Genomic DNA, 25593 nt, shown 5'->3' on the forward strand with positions numbered 1-25593 from the left:
TTAGGGATATTATGCATTTGACTCCATCTGAGAGAGAATGTGATGAGTTTACCTGGACTAGTAGCTAGAATGCTCTCCTTCCCAGAGCCCTGACCACTGGCACCTGGAGAGGTGCCAAAGCAGGGAGGTATTCTGAGGTTAAAATAGAGCTGGAAGAGAGCAGTCTTATCACTTGGAAGGAAGCAGGCTTTCTAACTGCATAAACCAACAGTAGGGTAAAACAACAATCCTGGATCATTGCCCTAATGGATTCAACTTGACAAAAGGAAGAGCCATTGGCTCTCATCCAATAAACTAAGATGACAAACAGCAATGGTTTCAAACCTTTTAGTGACCTTAGAGCCCGAATGCCCAAATGGCAACCCTCATGCCTAATGTGTGTCCCCCTCCCCACCCCGCCAACTTTATTCCAGCCAGGGGAGGGAGGAAGCTCTCCCATTGGGCTGCTGGACAGAGGGGCAGGTGACAGGAGAAATGTCCTCAGGTGCATGTGAAATGGGGAAAGGAGCAGCTCTCTCTACACTTTGGCATGTGTGCCATAGGATCACTAATGGAGCCCTATAGGCAGCAGGACAAACCCAGGGAAAAGGACCAGGTAAAGTTGGAATGTGGAAGCTATTCTTTCATGGAATGAATTGAGACAAAATCACAGAAGGCATGGGGTCAGCAAAAGAAACATCCCAAAGGAGCTGAAGGGGACGACAACTGACATGAAGAGAGATGGCAGGGAGACATTCCCTTGTCTACTTACTTCCCGAATGGCACCATCGCAGACCCGTATCACGTTGAGGAATGTGGGCATCACCTGGGGCAGGAATTGGACACATTTGAGCCCCAGGGATTTGAAGATGAAAGTGATGGCCTGAACCACCATGGTGTGATGGTGGGAAAGGGACTGATCTCGGAAGATCCTCATTAAAGCCACCATCGACACAGCTGGGTAGAACTCATCGAGAGGCAAGTTGCCCATGTTCACCAGCATTTCACTGGTACTATAGTCAGCTGGAACAAAGCCAAAGAGACAGTTATTTAAATACACATGGCTGACTTTGGGGAGGTGGGCAGACCCTGATAAGCTGCTCTTTCTCACTCTCCTCTTCCCTTCTAACATCATGAAGACTATAGCAATGTGCCAAGACCACCATCCTCATGGAAAGAAACAAATCGAGGGCCTTTCTCCATTGCCCAATAACAAGACCCTAAAAGGCTTCTTTGTGGGTTATGGTCCTTACAATGGTATGTGTCTGACTTAATATCTTATGGTTATTGTTCACTTCCTAGCAGCTAAAGCTACCAATAAAAATAACTACTCTCCCAAATGAAAGTAATTGAAATTTAGTGGATTCATTTAAGCAAACATCTGTTCAACAGCTGCTTGGCCCTCAACCCTTGGGGAATTCAGCTGAGTTAACAGAAAATTATACCTGACCAAAAAAATCAGGATCTTAAGGAGAAGGCCTGTGATTTAATGGGGGCCAAGAGGAATAAGGTCTTGAGCTGGCAAGAAGATGAGGGATTAAGGGCAGATGTGGGCAAGAAAGCAGGCCCTAAGCTTTCTCTTCCCAGTAACTTGGATCTCCTATGAAGCCAACGGCATGATATCACTTACTTAAGCTTCTTTCTGGGCCAGGGGTGGGAGTGGGAGATTTCATCTCTTCAACATGAGTTAAAAAATAAAGTTATAAATAAAAGCCTGTTTCACTGGTGAAGAATGGGTCCCTGAAGCTGCTGTCAAAGCTAAGGACAAATTTCTCCCTTCATGAGGACAAAAATACTCTTATGGGAGGCAGTGAAGGCTAATGGATCTAGTATTTAGTGGCAATAAAAGAGCCCTGGGTATGAGTGTGTTACTGGTTTTCTGGGGAAATCTAGGGGAAAATCTATCTTTTAAAAGGGAGAACAAATTCTGAACTCTACTTCCCAGGAGTGTTGTGGGAATTAATTATATCAAAGATACATTAGGGAAGTATAAGATGCCCACATCTTTCTCCTTCCCATACCTGCTCTGAAAATTAAGAATAAAAATAGCTTAGGTATCTCAGAACTCTAGAAAAGACAAAGAATCTAAATAAGGAGTGCCCTCTTTCCCCCTCCAACCTCCTTCCCCCAACTCCAACACCCAACTCCCAACTCTCAGAAGTTCCGGGAGCTCTAGGATTCATTCTTTATTCTCCTTTTGTCTCCCCTAGGGATTTTGCAGAGAATAAGCCCTCAATAGCTAGCTGTTCAACGAATGAATGCATACTCTGGCTTGCCAGAAAAATGGCATTTCATGCTCAATATCAGGTGAAACTGACTTTTTACTCATTCGTGCCCTGAAACCTTTGGGTACTCCAGGGCACCCTGCCCAAACTTCAATGTTCAGAGGGCTGGCAGGTGACTCAATTCTCCCCTTTACTTACAGGAATCCTGGCTGGATTTGGACTCGGATAAGCTGACCGCAGAAGCATCCCGAGACTGGTCAATCATGCCAATGTTCACTTTGTGTTTATAGGGATCCAAAGCACCCAAGAGGCCCAACACACGGATAGCCTGCGTGTGAAGAAGAGAAGTAAACCAGCTCCCAGTACACTGCAGCTAGTTACAACACTGCCCTGCCTGCCCTGACATTCTTTCCATGGACCATGCAAATGAAACCTTTTCTTAGACAGTGAAGTGATATGATGGACACAGCCTTGGACCTGAAGGCAGAAGACCTGGATTCAAATCCCATCTCAGATGTTTATAGCTAGATGACCCTGAGCCAGTCACATAAACAAAGCCTCAGTTTCTTCATCTGGAAAAAGGGGATCATAGTTGTAGCACATAACTTCCAGAGTTGTGAGGATTTATGCCAAGTGCTATCTAAATGCTGGCTATTATTGTCATGGCTATTATTTTGACAAACAGTTAGTTGCATGTAGTGTAAACATATTGGGGGGGTAGCTAGGTGGCACAGTGAATAAGAGGACCAAGCCTGGAGTCAGAAGGACTTGGATTCAAATCTGGCCTTAGACTCTTATTCCGGGCAAGTCACTTAACCTCATTTGCCTAGCTCTTGCCCTTCTGTCTGAGATGTTACTAAGACAGGAAAGGTTTAAAAAAAAAAAAAAAAAAAGAAAACCTAAAGGATGGGGAGTGAGAGACTCAGGTACAATCTGGGCAGCCTTAGGCAACTAAGTCACAACTTCTCTGGGCTTTGGTTTCCTTATCTAGTAAGTGACAGACTTAGCCTAGATGACCTTTAAACCCCAGGGGCTATCTAAATCTAGGATCCTAGAATCACAGAAAGAAGGCTCATCTCAGGAAAATGAAAACATTCCAGATTTTCTCCTCTCTTCTTTTTCCACATACAGCCAAGCTACTTAAGTTTCCTACCTCTCTTCGAGTGCCTTGGTTCTGCTCAGTCTTCAGAAAGTTCAACAGCACCTCAAGCAAGGTTGGGTATTTCCTGTAGGGCTCCACCACATAGCCAGTGCTGGCCACCAGCTGCCCCAGGGTCCACAATGCTACCTGGAACCCAAACAAAAATCGACAAGACATGTCTGTTTAGGAAAACAAGTATATGTGCCAAACATAGTGCTAAGTGGGTGCAGTGTGAGGTCTGGGGGGAGGGGAAGGGGTGCCAGGAATAAAGACAAAAAGTGCACTAGCCCCTTTTCTCAGTTATGGTATAGAATCTTGGAGCTGCAATCATTTAGAGCCACTCAATCTTGGAAGAATCCTGTTCAAATGTAGCTATCCCTGAAGATCTGAGGTGACCATTATCTCCTATGATACCCAAACCACTTTTTGACCCACTTTAATTGTTAGAAAACTGTTTTCTCTTAGAATGCTCTCCACATTCAGAGGAAGAATTATGGGAGTAGAAACAGAGAAGAAAAACAACTGCTTGAACACATGGGCTGATGGGGATATTATTGGGGATGTAGACGCTAAACGATCACCCTAATGCAACTATCAATAATATGGAAATAGGTCTTGATCAATGATATGTGTAAAACCCAGTAGAATTGCACATTGGCTATTGGGGGGAGGAGGGACGTTGGGAGAGAGGGAAAGAACATGAATCATGTAATCATGGGAAAATATTCTTAAAAAAAAAAAAATTTTTTTTTTAAACCCTCACCTTCCGTCTTGGAGTCAATACTGTGTATTGGCTCCAAGGCAGAAGAGTAGTAACGGCTAGGCAATGGGGGTTAAGTGACTTGCCCAGGGTCACATGGCTGGGAAGTGTCTGAGGCCAGATTTAAACCTAGAACCTCCCATCTCTAGGTCTGGCTCTCAATCCACTGAGCTACCCAGCTGGCCCCTTAAAAAAATATATAGATATAGGAACCAAGGGGGGAAAAAAAAAGGAAAACTGTTTTCTCTATCAGGGCTCAACCTATGCTCTCTATAACTTCTGATAATTGTGTCCCGGGGTGAGGGTGGGGGCGGGGCACACAGAACAAACCCACCCCTCCATGTCAAGAAAGACCTTCAACTATTTAAAAACTCTTGTGTCCCTCTCCACATGCACTCTCTTCCAAGCTCCAGGCCCAGAACTCCAGTGTGCCAAGAGGAGAAAAATGGGATGTTGGGACTGGAGAGCTGTCTTTCCAGATCCTTTCTTGAGTGCTCTGATATAACGACCTGGGGAATCTCGTTCTGGCAGCCTTGGCTAAGGGTGAGGCCATCTAACCTTGAATCTGTGAGGATTAGAGCCTAGGAATAGACAATGACCTTTCTAGAGAATTGTCCTCTGGACAGAGCAGATGGACTGATACTCCTTCCTTCCATCCATTCAGTCACCCTCATCAAACAATCTGAGAAGTTTCTTGTCCATCATCATTCCCTGGAAATGAAGAGCCAGCAGAGGCCACAAACAAGTCTTTGTTGTCCCCAGCCTCAGATCTCAAGGCTAGCTGGGCCTGATTTCCAGTCCAAGCTCCTTATGAAGCCATACCTCTGTCCCAGTTAGCCAAGTGTTCATTGCAGAGAGGACCATCTCCTAATGGTTTCCTTTTGCCCTCAGAGTAAAAGAATGTTGTAGGTAGCATGTCTTGGGCTAAACTCAAGATTTCTGATATTCATTTAAACATGGAGAAAGTCACACCAGGAAGGCCATCCTGAACTGATTCAATGCAATCAATTCAACAAGCATTTGTTAAATGTTAACATGTGCAAGCCCCTGGGAATCAGAAATAGAAGGAAAGAGTTCGTACCCTCAATACCTTATGAATTAATAGGAAAACTTAAGCTGAAAAGAGATAAGTACGTAAATACTTATGTGAGGAGAGGGGGAACAAGCACTGACAGCTAGGGGAGTCAGGAGAGGTGGCCTACAGGACACTACACCAGGACTTCAGGAGAGTAGGGATTCCAAGAACTCCCTCTCCTCAGGCAAGAAAGGAGGGAGTATATTATAGGCATAGGATATGTGAGGGCAAAGGGAGGGATGGGGGGAAGGAGTGCTGGGTTCAGGGGTCCAGAATATAGACTGCCTGTAGGGTAGTAGGCAGTTAGTTTGGAAAGATGGGCTGAGGCCAGCATGGGAAGGGCTTTAGGAAGGCAGGCAGGATCTATCCAGTGCCATCTATGTGCCAGGCACTGCATGCTAAGGCCCTTACAAAAACGATCTCATTGGATTCTCAAATACCCCTGGTGGAAGGGGCTATCATTATTGTCCCATTTTACAGGTGAGGAAAGTGGAAGTGAAGGAGGTGAAATGCCTGGGCACCAGGCCCACCACTCTGGGCACTGTGGCACCCCTTAGAGACTAAACCCAAGAGTGACAAAGACAGGACGGCTTCAGAAACATTTAACTACTTTGTACACATCTGAACCTATTCACTTTATGCCATCTACTCCATTGGAATGCAAGCCCTTATGAGCAGAGATTGTCTCAATCTTTGTTCTTTCAGCTCCTCATCCAGCCTGGGCCAAAGGAGGTCCTGAACTGACTATGGAGCTGATGAGGTTGCAAAGAACGGGGTAAAGTCTAAAAGGAACTGTTCTCAGGATGACCACCAATTCTGGCTCCAGGCTATTCTTCCCTGCGGGCCATCACTGCCAGGGAGGCCAGGCCCTCTATCAACCTATCGGTCCCATTTCCTCCCCATCCCCTCTCTCCTATCTCTCATCCTCCATCCTCCATCACACTGCCTCCCCCAAGCCTGTGCCCTGAGAACAGAAGTACTCACCTGCCTCTTGGCCAGCAGAGAGGAGTCCTGCAGCATGTCCATGATGATGATAAAGAGTTCATCCACCCATTTCCGCATTTCCAGGCCACTCACCTGTGGGCAGGGAGGGGGCTTCCATTAAACTTCTCTACACAATAACAATAGGAGCAGGTTGGAAAGCCTGATCCCATGCCCTCAGAGGACAAACGGTACTCTTCCATCAAGAGGCAGGGGGATCCTTACCTGGGCCAGCTCTCCTATAGTAGCCAAGACATTATTGATCACCCCTGGGTTTGGGTCAGGGTCTGGGTCTTTCAGCTTCAGAATTAAAGCCTTGGGAAGACATAAGAAAAGGCAGCAGATGAATACCCACAGAAGAGATCACTTTCTTACATCAATTTGTTCTTGAAGGCCACCTCCTAAAGGTCCAATTCAACTTGATTCACTATGCTTTTTTCAGGGTGAAGGTCTATCTGGAGCATGGATGTTTAACCTTTTCCCTGCCAAGACCATAAGATTAACCTAAGTGAGAGCTGAGAGTAATAAAATGTGAAAATATTGCACCTCATTCCTATAAATTATGTTTGGATGGTAATTTATAGATGTAAACATTAGGAAACGGCTCATGCTATTTAAATCACTTCACCTAGTAGCTGTTCCCCCCAAAGCTCCCCATCAATCCTGTCTCATGTCTTGGAATTTGGTGTACTTGAGTATCATTCTATTTTGGGATGAGACCTGTGAATTCATTGTTCTAAGGAATTCCTGTTGGGGAATGTCCATACAGGCTATAAAACCTACAGTCTGAGAGCTAAGTGCCTCATCTTGGGTTACCCAGCTGGTTTGTGTGAGAGGAGGGGTGAGCCCAGGTTGTGCTGGCCTCAGGGCCAGCTCTCCACCACCCACGGCTGCTTCTTGTAATTACAACAGTTTCCTGAAGGTGCTGCACTTTGTAGGGTGTTCAAGACCTTTCTGGGGTTGAGTATTTCCTATCTAGAGCTTACCTCCATGACCACAACAGCAGAGATTAGCTGGTTAGCTGTCTATACTACCTGAAATCACTTCCCTCACAGTGGACATGTTACACCAACAAAAAAGAAAGCAAGTCGACATGGTGAGATAAAAAGGTTGCTGCCCGGTCTTCTCTACCTTCAAAATGGGCTCCATGTAAGGACGAATGAGCCGGGGGGCATTAGAAACCAAGTGCCCCAGCATTCGGGCACTCTGTTCTTTGATTCTTCCTACTCCACTGTGTTCCAGCTCAGTCAAAATCTGAAGGAAAGGACAATATTTTGTCATGACAAAGGAAGTTCTAGAAGAAAGGCATTCCTTAGAGAAACAGCAAGAGTAACCAGGACTCAGGCAGGGCCACCTCATGTCATCCCAGCACTTTGGAAGGGCCTCTTAACAAATTGGGACTGGGAGAAAAACCTGCCGCCTGACACCATCCTCTTCCATATCCATTCGAAAGTTTCCCAGTGCTCCTTGCAGGACAGCCTAACAACCTTTGGACAAGTGGGCAATGCTCTCCAACAATGAGGATTGGAAGCTATAAACTTTAGACTGCCATTTTAAAAGGGAGAGTCATAATCAAGGATGGGCACCATGGAGCAACAGCTACTATGTTAAAACCCACTATGTCAATGAAGGTGCACTGTGGAGAGAATATAATTGCAAAAAATCAGTTGGGTTTTCTTAGCCTGGGAAGCATTGTGGGGGAAGGGAGATGGAAATCAGAACCCATTCATAGTGAATGTGTCCAGGGTGATATCCATTAAATGTCAGGCTCTGATAATTGTGTTCCCAACCCAAAAGAGCAACATTCCCATAAACCTTTAGGTGTTGCTGTTGTAGGAAAAAAGGTTCTCTGAGCAACAAGAAAAATAGCACCATGGCTTCCAGTTATGTCACTCTAAAGAAGAGCATTGGTATTGGTGGTTTAGTATTTATGTGTAAATTAAGAATACTGATTCAACAAATCAGGCTGCTCTTTTACCCTGGCAACATTTCATTGTTCTTAGGTTATTTGCAAATAGCAGCAAAGGGGAGAGAGGGTTATTGGTGGCAGACCCACTGAGAGTAGGGAAAGGAGGTATGGAAGAAGATGAATTAACCTGGAAGTACTCCCACCAGGCTGCAGTTTATTTTACAGAGGTGGGGAGGAGAGAATGAGGCCCCAGCAGTTAAGAGACTTGACCAAAGTCATACAGATAGCAAATAATAAAGCCAGAATGAGAACTCATCTTCTGATGGCTAATCCAATCCCAAATTCTTCCCACAGCATCAATCTACACTCACGAAGTTTTGGGGATCCAACTAGCTCCATGATCCCCAGCCTCATCACTGTACCATTCTGTAAATGAACTTCTGAGCAATTACTCTGAGGTATCAAGAAAAATTCAAACCATACCTCTTTCTGCTTTGTGTACCAAAACAAGACAATGAGATTGTTAAACATTTTTTTCCTTTAAATATTCCTTTGAGTTCAGTAACCTGAAAACTCATCTACCTCTATTTTCCAGCAGAAGTTATGCAAAGCATCACTCTATTATGTTTAGTGCCAACATGAATCCTGCCTTCCTTCATCTGCTCGGCTAGAAATGCGCCTTCCCTCCTAATCTCTCATCCCTCTGGGACTTCTGGACCTTTATCTTCCATTGGGATTTACAATTACTAGTGAGACCACCTAGCCTCCAAAAAGTATGAGCTCCTAGAGGGCAAGGATTGCATTGTTCTTCATTTCATACCTCTGGCACCCAGAACAGGGTTTCATTTAATTTAAGACCTTTAAATTGAAATCAGTTGTTCTCAATGGAACTTGTTAGGACAAAATTACTTATTAAACTAGCTCATTTTAAACTGAGCTCCTCCTTACATTTCTGTTCTTAAGATAATACAGATGTAGGAGTTACTGGACATGGGTTTAGAGTCAGGAAGATCAGGGCTCAAATCCAGCCTGCAACACTTACAAGCTGTGGAACCCAAGATAAGCTCTGGGCTTCAGATTCTTTATATATGCCAAATGGGGATGTGTAGTCCCTCTTTTGGAGAGCTGCTATGAGTTTCAAATGAAACGACATATGTAGTTGTAAAATTTTTTTAAACCCATACCTTCTTAGTATCAATTTTAAGACAGAAGAGTGGCAAGGGCTGAGCAATCGGGGTTAAGTGATTTGCCCAGGGTCACACAGCAAGGATGTGTTGAGGCCAAATGTGAACCCAGGGCCTCTTGACCCCAGGTCAAGTGCTCTATCCACTGTGCTACCTAGCTGTCCCTATGTATGTAGTTTTGCAAACCTTTAAAGCAAGGGCTTTTAAAGCCCTTCACAAACTGCTTCCCTTATTCTCCCCACATTTTCCAGTCTTCTCATCCCTTACTGCCTTCCAAATACTCTGTGACCCAGTGACATTGATCTCTTTATTATTGTTCATCACACAGGACAGTTCCAAGCATTTTCCCTGGCTATCCTGTGTCTGGAATGCCCTCTCTCATCTCTGCCTCCTGCCTCCCTACTTTAAGACCCAGCTCACATTTCATTATCTTCAAGAAGCCTTTTCTGATCCCTCTAAATGCCTTTCCTATGGTGACTATCTTCAATTTACTATGCATATATATATATATATATGCAAACAAGTGTTTTTACAAGATATATATCTTGTAAAAACACTTGTTTGCATATCTCCTTTCAGACTTGAGAGTAGGGATTATTTATCTTTTTTTTGCCTTTCTCTGTTAGCATGGTGCTTGGAACTTGATTTTTAAAATATATCTTAAAAAAAAATCCTTACTTTCTGTCTTCAAAACAACTCTAAGTCAGAGGGGCAAAGGTTAGGCAAATGGGGTAAAGTGACTTGCCCAGGGGCACACAGCTAAGAAGTATATGAGGTCAGATTTGAGCCCAGGTTCTCCTGACTCCAGGCCTGGCACTCTCTACTCTGTGCCATCTAGCTGCCCCTAAAACATAGATATTGATAGCTGTATTTCAACATAATTGGTTTCCTTTGTAGTTCTTTGTATTATTTGAAAACATTATTTTTAGAAGGGGTCCAGGGTCTTCACCAGAGAGCTAACTCCTGCCTCAAAGTCAGGTCTAACTGTCAGCTATTAGAACCCTTAATAAGGGCAGGCAATCAATTAAACCACTACTGAAACACATCATTGGGCAAGTTAACTAAGTGAACCCTCCCTGATTGGGGAATTCCTTCTAAGGAAACAGGTTCATCCTTGCTTGTTCTAATCTATTAGATGCCAAGAAGGTGAAATCATTTGAGGTGTCCCAGGGCCCAGGATCTTTTTCATATGCTCATCCCTCTTCCTCCCCCTACCCACCCTGAGGTCAGCTCTTGAGCTGTCCACCCCATTTGGGAGCTGCACTTTCCCCACTGCCCTTTTCAAGTCAGGCCTTTACCTGAATGAGCATCTTCCTCAGGAAAGGCATGACAAAGGCGGGGTTCATGCTGCTGAGGCGGCCCACAGTGCAGATGGCCAGTTCCCGGATCTCAAACACCTGGTCATTAAGGGCCACAAACAAGGCCTGCAGATTCTCTGCCTGGGCTAAGTGAGCATCAAAGCGTTCATCCAGGGAGGCCAAGACACAGTAACGGATGTCAGGGTCTGGAACAGCAAGGAACAGCTTGACTACATGTCTACCTGTTCAGTCTTGCTTCTTTCAAGTCAGTCAATTCAGCAGATAACGTACTAAGTGCTTACTATGTGTTAGGTACTGAGGATATGAAGACAGAAACAGTTCCTGCCTTCGAGGAGCTCACATTCTACTTGGGTAGGAAGAGTAGTATTTATAGAGATACTTGTACAAAGCCATTTCTGGAAGAAAGAAGTATTAAGAAATGTGGGGATCAGCAATGATTTTGCATAAAAAGGAATAACTGGGATAAGCCTTGACAGGCATTAAGGACTCTGAGAGGGGGAGGTGAGGAGGAAGCTCCAGGCATGGGAGGGTGAGAGAGATCGAGAGAGTAAGCACCAGAGATGAAAGATGCCACCTGAGTCTGGGGAACATTGAGTAGGGCAGTTTGGCTGGAGTCTAAGGGCATGAGGGAAGAAATACAATTAAGTCTGGAAAGGGAGCCAGAGTTTGGGCTCTGATCTGTAGATAGTAGGAGAGTGACCTGATCAGACCTGTTTTAGCAATTTTCAGCCCAGTGGAGGATGTATGGGAGAAAGAGTAGAAACAAGAAGGACAACCAAGAGGCTAAGTGATGAGGGCCTAAACAAAGGTTCTGAAGAGGTGAGCAAAGGGAACAGAGAGGAGTCATATAGAATTGACAAGACTTATCAACATGAGTGATGAGGGAGAGAGGAGAGTTGGAGTGATTCCAAGGTTACAAACCTGAAGGACTAGAAGGATGGTTGTCACCTCAATCTTCCAGCTACCCAGGTTTGAAACCCTCTAAGATACTTCAGCAAATTTCTAAATCTTATACCTATTACCACCATCCCAGCTAGGAAAGCTCTTGACATCCTTCTCTCATTTGGCTCTCTGGACTTTTTCTGCCAGTGGAAATAAAAGGGAATGGAATGAAATAAAAGACAGATTGACTTCAAGCATAAAGGCCAATACAGCCAGGATTGTCTGCAGCTGCCAAACTCAAAACTTCTGGAAAGAATTATTTCACCTTCAAGGATGGATGAAGGCAAGTTCTCTCTTTAACAGAGAAGACTCTGGCCTACTTAAATACAAGACAGTGGTTTTTAAAAGGAAACTCAGGCTAAGGCCAATATCCATGAAGTTGGAGAGAAGATGGATGACAGCCATAGAAAGCTGAAATGATGCTGGTTAGACAATGACAGGAGCTATAAGAGGCTTTAGCAACCATATAATTCAACCTTCTCATTATTAGAGGCAACATTCCATCCCATCCCATCCTATCCTAAGGTTAAATGATGTGCCCATAAGCAGAAAGCAGTAGAATTGGGATTCAAATTGAAATCTTGACTCAAAATTCAGTGCATTTTGCCAATCTGAAATGCTAAGTAGTCAAAGAATTTGAATTTACTTTATTTGAAAATTTCTCTATTTGTAAGGATAGCAACACATGTATCATGAAGACAAAGAGACCCAAAGGAAATAGATGAAAAACTTTTTTGAGGGTAGGGACCACATCTGTAAGACTCGTTGGATAGAACCCAGCCCAGAATGAAGGGCAAACAGGTTCTCAAAGTACTAGACATGACAATTTCAATGCTCCTGGGTTCTTGAAGCCATAGCTTCTCCCCCCCACCCCCACCCCCATAAACCCATTTTGCAAATATGCTTTACCTGGATCTGTTATTCCAACCACGAGTAATTTGCTGAGTACATCTGCTACCACCTGCACCGCTGTCTGGCTGACCACGTGTGCATGGCCACTGATGAGGTGGATGGAGGGTGTGAGCAGACGTGAGCAGGTACGGGCTGCCTCCATGCGGATCTCCTTGTGCTCACTGTTCAGAAAATGATCAGCACAATGGCGGACAAACTGGGTCAGAGAATGCCCTGGGAGAGAAAACATGTTGGTTGGTATTTCAAACACACCTGCTGTTGGCTAGCTGGACCTCACTTCATAGCCACTAGCCCAGTTTTCAAGAAGATACAGTCTCCACTTCCTGGCTTCCATCATGCCCTGGCAAAAATCTCACCTTCTATGGAAAGTCTTTCCCCATCCCCCTTAAGCCTAGTACCTTCTTTCTCTCAAGATTTCCTATTTATCTTGTCTATCTGTTTGTTTGTACAGAGTGGTTCATGTTGTCTTCATAGCAGGCTGTGAGGGAGGTCAGGGAATGTCTGTGGCCTTTCTTGATATTCCTTAGTACTTAATAGACTGCCTGGCACAGAGCAGTCACTTCACAAATATGAACTAACTGATCATTCTCTTTCTAGAAGGGGAAAACAAATGGCTTTGGTCTATCTGAAAGGGCAGGGAGGCAGGCAGAGAGAAGGATGGGAAGGGAATCTCCACTGCAATAAAGCAAGTTAGTTTTAGCTCTCCTTGCTCTGTATTTTCCCAGATAGAATGATTAAATTATTTCTGAATCTTTGAGAAGGGATCTTCTAAGCCGAGCCCTTGAATGTCATTCTCTAATGGCACAAGAAAACCTAAATGACCCCAGCAGCCTTCAGAAGAGGAAGAAGCCCAGGTGTGCCTGCTGATGCCACAGGGCATCATCAGGGCTACTCCAGAGCAATACCCAACCCCCCAAATATATATGGGGCAAGGGAAAACAAAAACCTTGGGGAGAAGTGACTGTGGCCCAGGAGACAACTGTCCTCACTTCAATGACCTTCAATTATATCTCTGGCAATCCTCCCCCACCGATTTTAGGCTCTAAAAGCTCAACTCTTAAGTTCTACTTTGGCGTAGCCTGTTCTCTGGCCTGGGGCTCCCAGGACCACCACCTTTGTCTCTCACCTTCAAACTCAAAGCTTCCCAAGGTTCGGAGGGCCAGAGTGATGCTCCCCACATCACTGGCCTCGGGGAGGCTGGTAAGGCTAGGGGAGGCCAGCTGGTGGGCCAGGCCCTTAGGCATCCCGGGGTGCCGGAGGGGCTTGTGCATGAGGACGAGGGAGAGCATCTTGAGCAGGCCATCCTGGATGTCTTTCTTCAGCTGTGGAATCTGCCGGCTCAGGTCATAGAGTACAGCGGTCAGGGCAGGGCTGGGGAGAAGAGAGGTAGGGACTGGGCTGAGCCAGTGCTGGGGATGCAGCTCCACAGCCTGCTCTGTCCAAGGCTCAGCAATTGCTGCCTGACTGATCAGTCTGGGATCAGGAAGCAACAAGTTCCAACCAGAAAGGCCAACCTGCAAACCCCCCCGTATGATCATGGGTACTTCTTTTTGAATCAGGCCTCATAAGTAGCCAGAAATGGAGTTATATCATTAGGTTTCATGGGCAGAGAAGCAAAATAGGATTTGGAAAGCTAAAGTTGCAAGGCCAAGGTAGACCAGCTCATGACCTTGCCAGGTCTGGAGCTGAAAATAAGGAAGCAGACCCTTCAAGGGAAGGTCCTACCCACTCTGAGCCCCACAGAGGCTGCATACAGACACATACCTCAGGCCCACGGCCAGCATGGGCTCCAGAAGCTCCTTGATATCCTGCTGGATGCCTGGCCCCATTGCTCGGGCCAACATGCTGATGCAGGTGAAGACGGTGGCATCCACCTGAATTGCCTTCTGCCTCCTGTGGGGAAACAAGGTCATGGCCCTTTTGAACAGAGTGAGTGACCTGCCTTACTCCCAGTCTCAGAATCACTCTTGGGGTTGACAAGTGGAAGATATTCAGGTACTGGTCCATGGGGTCAGGATCACTGCTCAGAGAAGCAGGGCCAACCCTAAATACCACCTTTTAAGACCTCTCGACCTCTTAAGAGTACTAAGGATTACATTCCCTAGCTCTCGGAGAGATATGTAGAATTTGGGGAAAATGAATGATTTGAAGGTGGTAATTCCAAAAGAATACAAGAGAGCAGGGAATGGGGCATCAGTGCCATTGCTCCCAGAGCAGAAAACTCTTCCCTAGATCTTGATCCCATTCTCCAACTCAACTCTGAGAATTAGAACGGAAGAGAAGAGTCTTGGCAACATCTTGGACTAACAAGTTATCCAGCTTCTGCTGGGTATTGTGCTCCTCTAAGTTGGGGTTCCTAAGGCTGCCTATTTCACCCTGGAACAGTTTTAACATTAGAGGGTTTTTCTTTTTCCACCCACTGCTCCTGGCTCTGCTATCTAGGGCCAAGCAGAACAAGTCTCAGTCCTCTTCTCTGTGTCTGTCTTTCTGATATCTGAAGAACTTCAAGTAGAGAGAAGATGAGACTTGGATTGCACCTTGCCACCTTGGGACACAGTACTGTCTGATGACACTCTTCCTATAATGCAGAGCTCAGAAGGGAGTCCAATACTCCAGCTGTGGCCAGAGCAGAACAGAAGACAAGGGTACTTTCTTCTTTATGGACACAGCATTTTAGACATTATTACATCAGTCACATCAATGACAACTGCCACTTCTTTTTTTCTTTTTTTGGCCTGGACCTGTGATTTTCTCTTGAATGAGGAATACTCAACTTGAGAATTCTCTTCGCTGATATAGGTTAGCATATATAATTAATTCATCAGTGATTTGTGGACCTTGATTCACCATAAATTCTGCCTCACACTACTCCCTAACATTTACATCATATTTTTAACTTTTCTAAACTTATGATATATATGACCTTATTATAGGCAAGATCTAATCCCTGCCCTCGCTCACTTAAGGGCCTAAAAAATGAAGGGGTATTTTCCCCTGAACCATTAGCTTTTACATCCACAGATTAATGTCAGAGAAGAGATTAGATTGGCATGGCAATTACCATAGGAAATCCCCTCAAGCCAGGTAAGGCCAATGATATAAGCAAGATACTTACTTAGGAGCAAAGTCCTTGGGTGGGAGGGCTGCACGGATGATCTCCAGCACACGGGGCAAATAGACCTTAAATTCAGATCTCACAGCCACAGAGAGCAAGCCAAGGGCCTGGAAAGCAGCTGTCCGTTCTTTTTCCTTCTTGACGCAGCTGAGAACATGGTTCATGGTGTCATGGAGATACTGAGTATCTGAAGACAGAACAGAAGAATCTGGGTCTGGGCTTGGCCTGTTCTATACCATTTACCTTTCAAGGGGGGCATGAGACAAGCTGGGAAAGGTCAACAGATGGATTCAAGAAGCTCCCACAATCCAACTGAGAAACACCAGCCTTATGCTAAAGACACACCTGTAAAGCACTTTTGGAAAGTGCCAAAGCAACATTAAAAAGAAGACAATGTTAAGTGTTTTTCTTCAGAGTAATGCTGCACAATTACCTTGTTATGAGGCATTTCTGTAAGCTTATTTAGCTATCTGGGTCAAAATCATCTAGCTGGAATTCATCTTTATGAGATACAGGTCAAATCTCTTGACAGTGCATTCCAAGGGACTGTACAAATTATTTTGTATTGAAAATTGCCTCCAATAAATGGGCCAATGGCTTGGAAATCACTCAGATTTTCATCATAATGTTATTTAACGTAAGGGGATTAGATCTATAATTTAGAAAGCCTCAAGTGTTTATCTGTCTGATTTGCATAAGCTAACATCCATATGCCAGCAATTCAAATTGAATTGTTAACACTGACACAATCTCAATGTTGACATTTCTTGGTTCTTTTCTATCTCCTAGCAGGCCCCCCACCCCCACCCCCAAACACACACCACAATGATGTCTCAGAACCCCATGCCAGAAGCAGATGGCAGACATGGGGAGCCAAAGAACGACAGAAGAAATGACTGGGATATTAAGGGGTATTGATGTCACAAATGAGGCAACACTAAGTAATCATTTGTTTTTTACTATAAAAGATAAGGAAGAATACAAATGCCTTTTGCCTCAAGTTCTTCTCAAACCACTGATGGATATGCTGGGGTTTAGGACGGAGAAGGGATACTTTTACTCTGAAAATAAGAGGATGTGAAGCTATCACAAAGTCGGAGAGATGGATTTCAACATCTCTTAGAATTCTAGTATACAACTGGGTTTGAATAAAGGTAACCAAAGGTCATTCCTTTTCCATTTCTAGATTTGGCATGCAAGAAAAAAACAGGAACTGCACATCTCTAGTGTCATCAGGATCACAACTCTGACAAATATAACTAAGATTCCTGGAGTCTGTATTTATGTGAACTTGAGAATGGCCCAAAGTTTAGCTTTCACCTAGAAAGCTTAAGGCAAGTGGCCTGTGTCCATATGGTAGGAATTCACAAGTTCCTGTCAGGCTAGATTTTAATGCATTATATATAAAACAACAGAAAAAGCCCACATCAAAAGAAGAAATCTAGGGGCTTTTGAGGCCTTTCTGCTCTGCTAAGCCACCCCTTGAGCTTACAAGGGTAACTGGTCCCCCTGAGCCTCTGACTTTCATCAAACGAAGCTGAGCTATTAGCCCCTTTTGAAACTTTAATGCCTTCCCGAGTTTATTTAGAGCTCATTTAGAGCTCTACTGAACAGGGGCCCATCTGGTCATTAAAGAGGTCTGTGTGCCAGGAAGGAAGAAGGGGGGCGGGGGGTATTGAAAAAAAGATGGTTGATTTTCTTGAAATTATATCTTTCTGGCTGGATGGTTTTATGTTACTAATTGTCTCATCCTCACACATTCTAATTCTCACCCACCTTCCATGTAATACCTCACTGGCTATATTTGTCCTGCTATTCTGTCTCGGCTATGTGGCCTGATATGAATCATTTGATCTATTTGAGGTCTCTGTCCATATGTATGGGGTCTCAGCTGAAGAGTAGCAGTTGCTTCCTAGGGTCCTGGGATGCACACTAGAAGTGCTAGAAAAGTGAGTTGCTCAGGCCAATACTTGGCAGAGGTCTGCCTTATTATGCTCACCAGTGAAGGCAGATGGCTGGAATGCAGCCAGGCGGGGCAACAAATTGAGGATGGTCATCTGGATGAGGGAGTTCTTGCTGTTCCGGCACTTTAGTACCCACTGGCACACCTAGCACAGGGAAGGCAACAGATCAGGACAAGAAGCAAGGGATGGAAGGTTAGTAGCCAAAGAATGGCTCCTTGTGGCTCACCTGATCAAATTTCTCTTCCATCAGGTCTCTGCAGCATCGGCTCTCTACCAATGTGGATTTGGCTGGAAGGGGAGAGGTCCCAAATCCCATAATGCCTTGGTGAGCACTGTAGCCCAGCAGGCCGACCAAGGCATTGGACTGCTGGGGTTGCACCGCTTGAAAGCTGGTGAAGGGGGTGATGTGGCGAGGTTTCGTTCCAAAGCCCATGAGGTCTTTGCAGTACTTGTCATGGACCAGCTGTTGTTGTGTTATTTCTTCCATTTCTTCTCGGAGACGCTGTTAAAGGGAGAAAAAAAATCATCTTGTAGAAGCAATGCCTAGCCCCAGCCTTTGTAGACTCTAACCCTTACCTTCCATGTTAGAATCAATACTAAGTATCGGTTCCAAGGCAGAAGGGTGGTAAAGGCTAAGTAATTGGGGCTATGTGACTTGCCCAGGGTCTTACAGCTAGGAAGTGTCTGAGCCCAAATTTGAACCCAGGACCTTCCATCTCTAGGTCTGACTCTATCCACTGAGTCACCTAGCTGCCCCTGTTCTGTTTCACTGGATAGAAGCTACCTAATCAAAGCTCTGATTTAGACAGGTTTTTGGCCAAAGTTATCTAGGGGACAGTCTACATAGAGCTAACAGGATGGATCAAAGCCTTTCCTAACTCTGACATTTTGAAGTCTAAGCCCTCTCCCAGCTCTGACATCCTGTGTTCTAGAGTCCATCTCAGCTCTGACATTCTGAGTTCAAAGAGTCTTTCCTAACTGATATTCTAGGTTCTAAGATCCCTTCTTAACTCTGACATGTTGGGGTCCAAGACCTCTCCCAGCCCTGACATTCTGGGGTCTAAAGGCACTCATCTAAAGGTGGTCTAAATGGGTGGTAGCCTCTCAACAGCTTTGAAAGCCTCTAAGTCTAACTGCAGGGAAGAGCACCAACTACTGAAACATTAAAGAAATATAAATAACTAGGAAATAGGGTCTATCCTTCCCCTCCATTCACAGGTCAAATCTCTACTTTGTCAAGAAGGCATAGCAAGGCACTAAAGCCACAGGACACACACCACCCTAAACTTGAAATGAATTCTTCACTGCTGTAGACTTTCAGATTCCTGTTTTGATCTCCGCAGATATCCAGAGATCAGAACAAGCCACAAATTTTTCTCAGAATCCCAAGGTTCATCAGCATGGGAAAACTTTAAAGAGTGAAGATATACAGTCATTCTGTTTGCTGAGAACTATTCAACACTTAGTCATCAACATGTTTAAATTCAACACAGTAAGCTAATACTTGATGTGATCTACAATTTTCTAATTCTTGGTCCACCCTCCCTACAAAGCCACCCCTTGAGCTTTCGTTTATAATTCCTGGGAAACTTTGAACTAAACAGTCATATTTAGCACAGGTGGGTCATGCAGAGATAGAGCCATTACTCTACATTTTGTCTGGCAAACCTGTAGAGCAGACTTTGTCCCAGGAAGGGGGGCACTCACCTCTCCCTCCATGCTGCTAATCCTCACGAGCTCATTGAGAATTAGCAAGGCCCCATGGATCCGGTCATCCCGATTCATGCCTTTCTCCTTGGCCAATGTCTCGTCAAATCCCTTCTCAGCTTCTTCATAGGTATGCTATAGTGGAGATGGGAGAAAGTACTCAACAATCAGCATCCAAGTTATAACCTACCATCTGGTCAATGCAATGCAAACACCCTGGGCCTCCAAATAGGCACATTAATTCTCCTTCCATGGAAATCTATAAGCATTTGCTCTTTCCTTGAGAGATGATTGATGCTTTCACCAAACTGTTTTAGAGGAAGAAATCAACATGCCAATTTCTTTTCTCTAGGGGTGGAAGGAGACATCATCCACAGGGCAGTTCTATAGGCCTGGATGTCTGTAAAATTCCCTTTGTAAGTGGGGTTCACCAGAAAGGGATAGGCTGCCTTAACTCATTTTGGCCCAGATATAAGTTTTTCATTTGTCAGGTTAAGTGAAAACGATTCTTTAGCCAATGCTTTGTTACTTCAAAGGGTTATTTGGAAGTTGAAAGTCCTTTTCCTTTTTTTAGGGTAGAAATCTAAACATGAGCCAAATTCTGGTGTTCTTAGGGAAACCTGGGTGAAGGGACATGGGCTTAATAGTGTTTTGTAAAAAGCTCTGCCAATTGAATCCAGTATATTTCAACCTAGAGCTCTGGCTTGGGACTCTTGATAACAGGCCTGGCCAAAAGCCAGCTGGCGGAATGCTGTCCTACTTTTTGGGGCATGGGTGAACACTGGAAAGGTGGCATGGAAAAATGAGAGGAGCACAAAGCCTAGCTTGTGAATCCTGGCTCTGCTATGTGCTCTTGGGCAAGTAATCTCACTTTCTTTGGGCCTCTATAAAGTGAAGAGGGGATTAGATAACCTCAAAGACTTTAAATCTTGGCTCTTGCTATTTCCTGGGATATCAATGCCATATATATATATATATATATTACACACACTATTACACACACACACACACTCTCACTCACACACTCACTCACTCTCTCTCTCTCTCTCTCTCTCTTCCAGCCCTAGTGAACAAAGGAGGTTGCTCTGCTTAGAATGTGTCCTTTGATGGCCACCAGAGAGATTCTGTTAAATAAACACTCAAAGCATTGTGCTACACAATAGCTGCCCTTGGGGAGCCTGCACTCTACTGAATTAACCAAACCCTGCTCACCCTGTACCACTGGGGCTTTTGCATCTCCTTTGGTTCACGCTGGGTGGTGAGGATCAGGCAGGCTCGGAGAGCAGAGACGGCTCCTTCCCGGATAGCTTGTTTGGGGTCCCAGACTGCCACAAAGATAGTGTCAAAGAAAGGCTGTACTTGCTGAAAGAAGAAGGTAGGGACACTGATGGCAAGCTCACGGAGGACAAGAACCTGGGGGAAGAAAAAACCAAGTCAGCATCTTAGCATCCTAGAGGACTCTGTCAGATGACTATAAGACATATTTTTTTACTCAATAGGTTAAGATCTAGATCTATATTAGCTCTGACAAATGTGATCTGTGTTACTCCACCTAATTCCTGTTATTTCCCAGACATTTCCATTAATTTCTTTTTCTTTTTTTTTTTTTTTTTTATCCTGGGACTCCATTCTAGGAGCATAGGGCCACAACCAGTAGGCAATGGGTCGCTCAGGGTCACCCAGCTGGGAAGTGTCTGAGCCCGGATTTGAACCTAGGACCTTTCGTCTCTAGGCCTGGCTCTCAATCCACTGAGCTAGCCCAGCTGCCCCTACTTTAGGTTGCAGTTTCTTTAGCAGATGTAGTTTTTTACAGGGTGGGGTTGCTAGCCCCACGCCCAACCCTCCTCCTTTTTCATCTGGGCTAGGGACCGTCCTTAGCCCAGGAGTGGTAAGGGTGGGCGATAGGGGTCAAGTGACTTGCCCAAGGTCACACAGCTGGAAGTGTCCGAGGCCGGACTTGAACCTAGGACCTCCAGTCTCTAGGCCTGGCTCTTAATCCACTGAGCCACCCAGCTGCCCCTGGGTTTAAAATTTAAAAATTTCTTTTTAAAGATTATTTATTTCATTAAATATTCCCCATTTGTTCTAAGCAGTATTTCTCTCTAGACAGAATCTATCTATCTATCTATCTATCTATCTATCTATCTATCTATCTATCTATCTATCTATCTATCTATCTATCTATCTATCTATCCCTCTTATTCCTCCCCCTCCCCCACCCCCAAGGCCTAGCAATACTCACAGCTGCATGTCGCCGGCCCTCATTGCGGTCGGCACCCAGCCATTCAAGGGCCCGTTTCACCTCAAACTCCACATACTCAGCTGTGCAGGTATCTCCTGCCATAGCTAGGCGGCCGATGGCCTTAGATGCCATCTCCATGACAACTGGGTCATTGGAAGGAAGAAGGTTCCGAAGATAGTTAGCAAATCTGCCTATTCGGGTGGCATAGGCTTCTACTCCTATAAGGCTGGCTGCAAGGGAGAAGAAAGAGGATAAGAGATGAGGCTGGCATATATCATCCAGGAAAGTAAACTTCCCCAAGAAAAAAGGAAATCATCTCTCTCTGTATTTATAACTTTGCAGGGAGAAGCAGATAATTGAAGCCTACATGTAACCTTAATTTTGTATTTTTAAAAACAGGTTTCAAGTTTTCCCATTTCAAACCTATCACCAAAACCCCTAATATGAAGCACAATTATTTCCCTTCTGATGTGGTTATTTATCTTGTCTGTTCTCTGAGAAGAGATGCAAATGAGCAATGAAGGACCTCTAGCAAGGGGTTTAGACAAGTCATTGAAAATTGGCTGCATTGGGTGAGTCAGGGCCCTGCTCTGAGAGGACCAGGAGAGTCTAATTCCTCACCATTGTTAGCCTAGGGCTTCTGATCACGAATATGCAGAAACCAGAGTCCAAGATACTTCCTGGCTTGTTCTTTCTTACCTATGGCCAGGATGCCCCCTTTCCTCTCATTGGCATCTGAGCTGGACACCAGTTCAAATATGTGATGATTCAACTGATCATAGAAGCGAGTGGACTCCTCCTGACTCATCTGCAAATTGAGGAGAATATGGAGTAACTTCTTTGTACCCTGAGGGAAGTTTCCTTCTTCCAGATACCAGTAATTCCCACCAACAGTCCTGACTATGTACAAGACTCTGTGCTAAGTGCCAAGAACCCAAAGACAGAAATAAAAGTGCCTTCCTTCAGGAGCTTACAACCTACTGAGAAAATATAGCATGCCCACACCTAAGTCAATATAAAATACATAACATAAAGGCAATTTCAAGGGGGAGAAAATACTAACAACAGAGGGACTCAAGAAAGGCCTCATAGAGGAAGTAGCTCCTGGGCTTTGCTTTAAGAGGGATTTTATGAAGTGGAGGTGAGGAGGGAGAGCATTTATGCATCAGGAAACCATCTTCCCAAAGGCACAGAGTCAAGAGTGGGAAGGTATGTCATGTATGGGGAGTAGCCTGTAGGCCAAAGAAGAGGGATAACATGAGATAAGTCTGAAGAGCTTGGTAGGAGCCTGATGGAGAAGGGCTTGAAATGACACACTGAGGAGTTTGTCTTTTTATCTTTGAGGCAATCGGGAGGCACTAAAGACTTTCCAGTAGAGGATTAACATTGCCAGACCTGTTTTAGGAATACTAATTTGGCAGCTGTGTGAAGGATGCCTCAGAGAGGACAGAGACTAGAAGCAAGGGGCCAGTAGGGGCTACTGAAATAGTTCAGGTGAGAAGTGGTGAATAGATGATCTCTGGTATAAGGTGCTCTAGTGGAATAAAGGGGAGGATTTAAGATATGCCATACACAGAAACAACGATATGGCAAATGACTGGCTTTGGGAAGCTGAAGGAGAGGGAAGAGTCAAAAACTACCCCAAGGTTTCAAACCTTAGTGACTGGATAAATGGGGGTATCCTTATATCCTTAACACATACAGAGAAGTCTGAGGGAAGGAAGACATTGCCCACTTCCTAGCCCCAGTTTCAGATGGTCAGACACCTGCTTGAACTATGTTTCCATTTGGAAATCCTCTATCAACAAAGGCATTTTAAAAGAGAACAGGACTGATAATATAGGGAAGGCATACCCCTGTGAAAAAGAACACATCCAGTAGAATCCCAGAAACATATACAAACTTATATAACGGTGTGGAGATGCTCTGCCTCACGGCCAGGCTCCTCACCCCACCAGGCCATGTGGCTTAGGTACCATACTGCATCTTCCCCCATGCTATACCATGCCATACCATCCCATGCCAACACTACACTGACCTCTCGGAGCTCCAGGGTGACATAATGCTGCAGGTCCTTGGCAGCCTTGGCCCTTGTCTCCTCGCTTCGGCTCTTTAGGCCACTGGCAAACTGCTGAAGGATAGTCACGGTGCCCGACATGGTGGTGTTGGGTCCGGAGCCTGGGGATGCTGCAAAAGGAAGCATCACTCTTAATTAATTCTGGATTCACCAAGAGAGCTAGAGATGCCCTCCGAGGCACTCTGGTTAAAGTCCCTCATTTTATGAAAAGAGGACCAAGGTAGTGAAGCAGGATACCTGCTAAGATCAAACCAAGCTAGTAAGTGGCAGACCTGGGACTGGAACCCGGAGCACCTGACTCCAGGTCTGATGATCTCTCTGTAACATCACATAACCAACAGCTGGCTGTCACTTTGCCCAGCCTCCAGCCTGCACAGAGCTCCTCGCCAGAGGTCCCCAGGCTGCCAGCAGCGCTCCCTACTCCACCCCCCTCAATGAGCCAAATTCAGTCATGAGATCATAAACCTCATGCCCTCAACACAGACCAGTGCAGACCCTGGAAGCTCAGGGAAGGGATTCTAGCAAAATCCATCCCCAAATGGCAGTATTCAGTCCCCTACAGACCCTGCAGAATAAAGGTCCAAACAACTTTTTTAGTTCTGTAGAGATTATACCCTAAAACTAAGAAATTTGTCCAAATGGCCATTTCTGAACGTTTCTGAGGTACAAAGGTTTAACAAGCAAGTATCCTCAGAAGGTTAAGCCTCAGTATAAGAGATAAATTTTAAGTACCAAATTTAAGTGTGAACACGTTTTAGTTTCAGACTAAAACTATAGGGTCAAGTTCAATATTATTTCTCTACACAAGGAAATCTTGACAAATTAATAATTGCAATGTGAAACATGAATACTATGGACTCCTATGCCCAGGAATAGTGAATAAACTACCATGCTCCCACATTTTCAATAAAACAGGCCCCTTTGATCTTATGAGAATCATCTTCCTTTCTCCCAAATGAATGGCCTAGGGCAGTGATGGGCAAACTTTTTAAAGAGGGGGCCAAAGGAAAGGAAATGCTCATCTGTCAGTCTGTTTCTAAGGCATCTCTTTCCAAAGTGTCATTGTATTGTATCCTACTCATTGTATTCATCAGATTAGAAATAATGTCACCTAGTGAAATAGAACATTTCAGGGGGCCAAATCTGGCCAACAGGTCATAGTTTGCCCATCACTGGCCTAGAGCATGCAGTGCAGTGTGATGGATAGCAGGAGTACTTGGGTTTTAATCCCTCTTGAGACACCAACTAGCTGTGTGACCCTGGACAAGTCATTAACCTCCCCCTCTCTACCTCAGTTTCTTCACTTGAAAAATGAAGAGATAAGACTTGATGGTAAGACTCTAAGGCCCCTTCCAGCTGCAGATTTATGGCCCATTCACAAGATATCTTTGTGAGACTATTTTCTGGGGGGAATGGGAAGAGGAGAGATTGAAAATGAGTGCGCTACATCATGGCCCAAAAGAGGCAGATGAACTTGCAGAGGGGGTAGACAGAGGCAGAACTTTGGAAGTATCTCTGTGAAAGGCAGAGACAGAATTATATCTGTGAAGTTCCCTCTAAATATGGTATTTTCACAGCAGACTCTCAAGATCTCAAAAGGACTTCAGAGGCCATACAGCTATTGCCTTGGAAATGGGTTCCCCCTCATAAGAGGATATCAATTCAAAATAAACAAACACTTGTTAAGCGCCTACTGTATGTTAAGTCACTGTGCTGGGCACTTGGGATACAAAGGCAAAAAAGGAAACAATTCCCACCCAGCAGGAGCTTCCATTCTAGGGGGGGGGGAACACAGATAAAAAGGAATTGGGGGGGAGGGGGAGGAACAGGGTCACATGAGGGAGGCAGTGCCTAATCTCTGGCCAGCTTGCTGATCAATTCTTCCCAATCCTGAGCCAGCGATTCTGACTCACTTCCCCCGATTCTCCAATCTGAAGTCACACAAAACATATATTTCTGCTCTGTGATGAACAGCAATTGATCTACCCCAAGGCGTCTTTTCTTTGCTCATGTTCTTCAGTATAATGAATCAACTGAGGAAGACACTAAAGAAGTTGGAAT

The 25593-nt window shown here is 44.8% G+C and overlaps 1 protein-coding gene across 1 annotated transcript in view; it reads right to left on the reverse strand.

Moving 5' to 3' along the window:
- The window catches only part of MTOR (mechanistic target of rapamycin kinase), a 112173-nt gene that overhangs the window by 84270 nt on the left and 2310 nt on the right, over positions 1–25593 (reverse strand). The window contains exons 2-19 of the mRNA XM_044667737.1: positions 23494–23642; positions 22155–22263; positions 21456–21685; positions 20426–20626; positions 19214–19348; positions 17733–18008; positions 17542–17650; positions 15543–15729; positions 14192–14320; positions 13554–13798; positions 12425–12640; positions 10553–10758; positions 7293–7415; positions 6387–6476; positions 6165–6257; positions 3358–3492; positions 2403–2532; positions 752–1002 (exon numbers count right to left, since the gene is read on the reverse strand). Of these exons, the coding sequence (XP_044523672.1) occupies positions 752–1002; positions 2403–2532; positions 3358–3492; positions 6165–6257; positions 6387–6476; positions 7293–7415; positions 10553–10758; positions 12425–12640; positions 13554–13798; positions 14192–14320; positions 15543–15729; positions 17542–17650; positions 17733–18008; positions 19214–19348; positions 20426–20626; positions 21456–21685; positions 22155–22263; positions 23494–23613 (2985 nt within the window). The 5' untranslated portion in view covers positions 23614–23642. The remainder of the gene's footprint in view (positions 1–751; positions 1003–2402; positions 2533–3357; positions 3493–6164; positions 6258–6386; positions 6477–7292; positions 7416–10552; positions 10759–12424; positions 12641–13553; positions 13799–14191; positions 14321–15542; positions 15730–17541; positions 17651–17732; positions 18009–19213; positions 19349–20425; positions 20627–21455; positions 21686–22154; positions 22264–23493; positions 23643–25593) is intronic.

The sequence above is a fragment of the Gracilinanus agilis genome, chromosome 3 (genome assembly GCF_016433145.1).
Source record: "Gracilinanus agilis isolate LMUSP501 chromosome 3, AgileGrace, whole genome shotgun sequence".
Lineage (NCBI taxonomy): Eukaryota > Metazoa > Chordata > Mammalia > Didelphimorphia > Didelphidae > Gracilinanus > Gracilinanus agilis.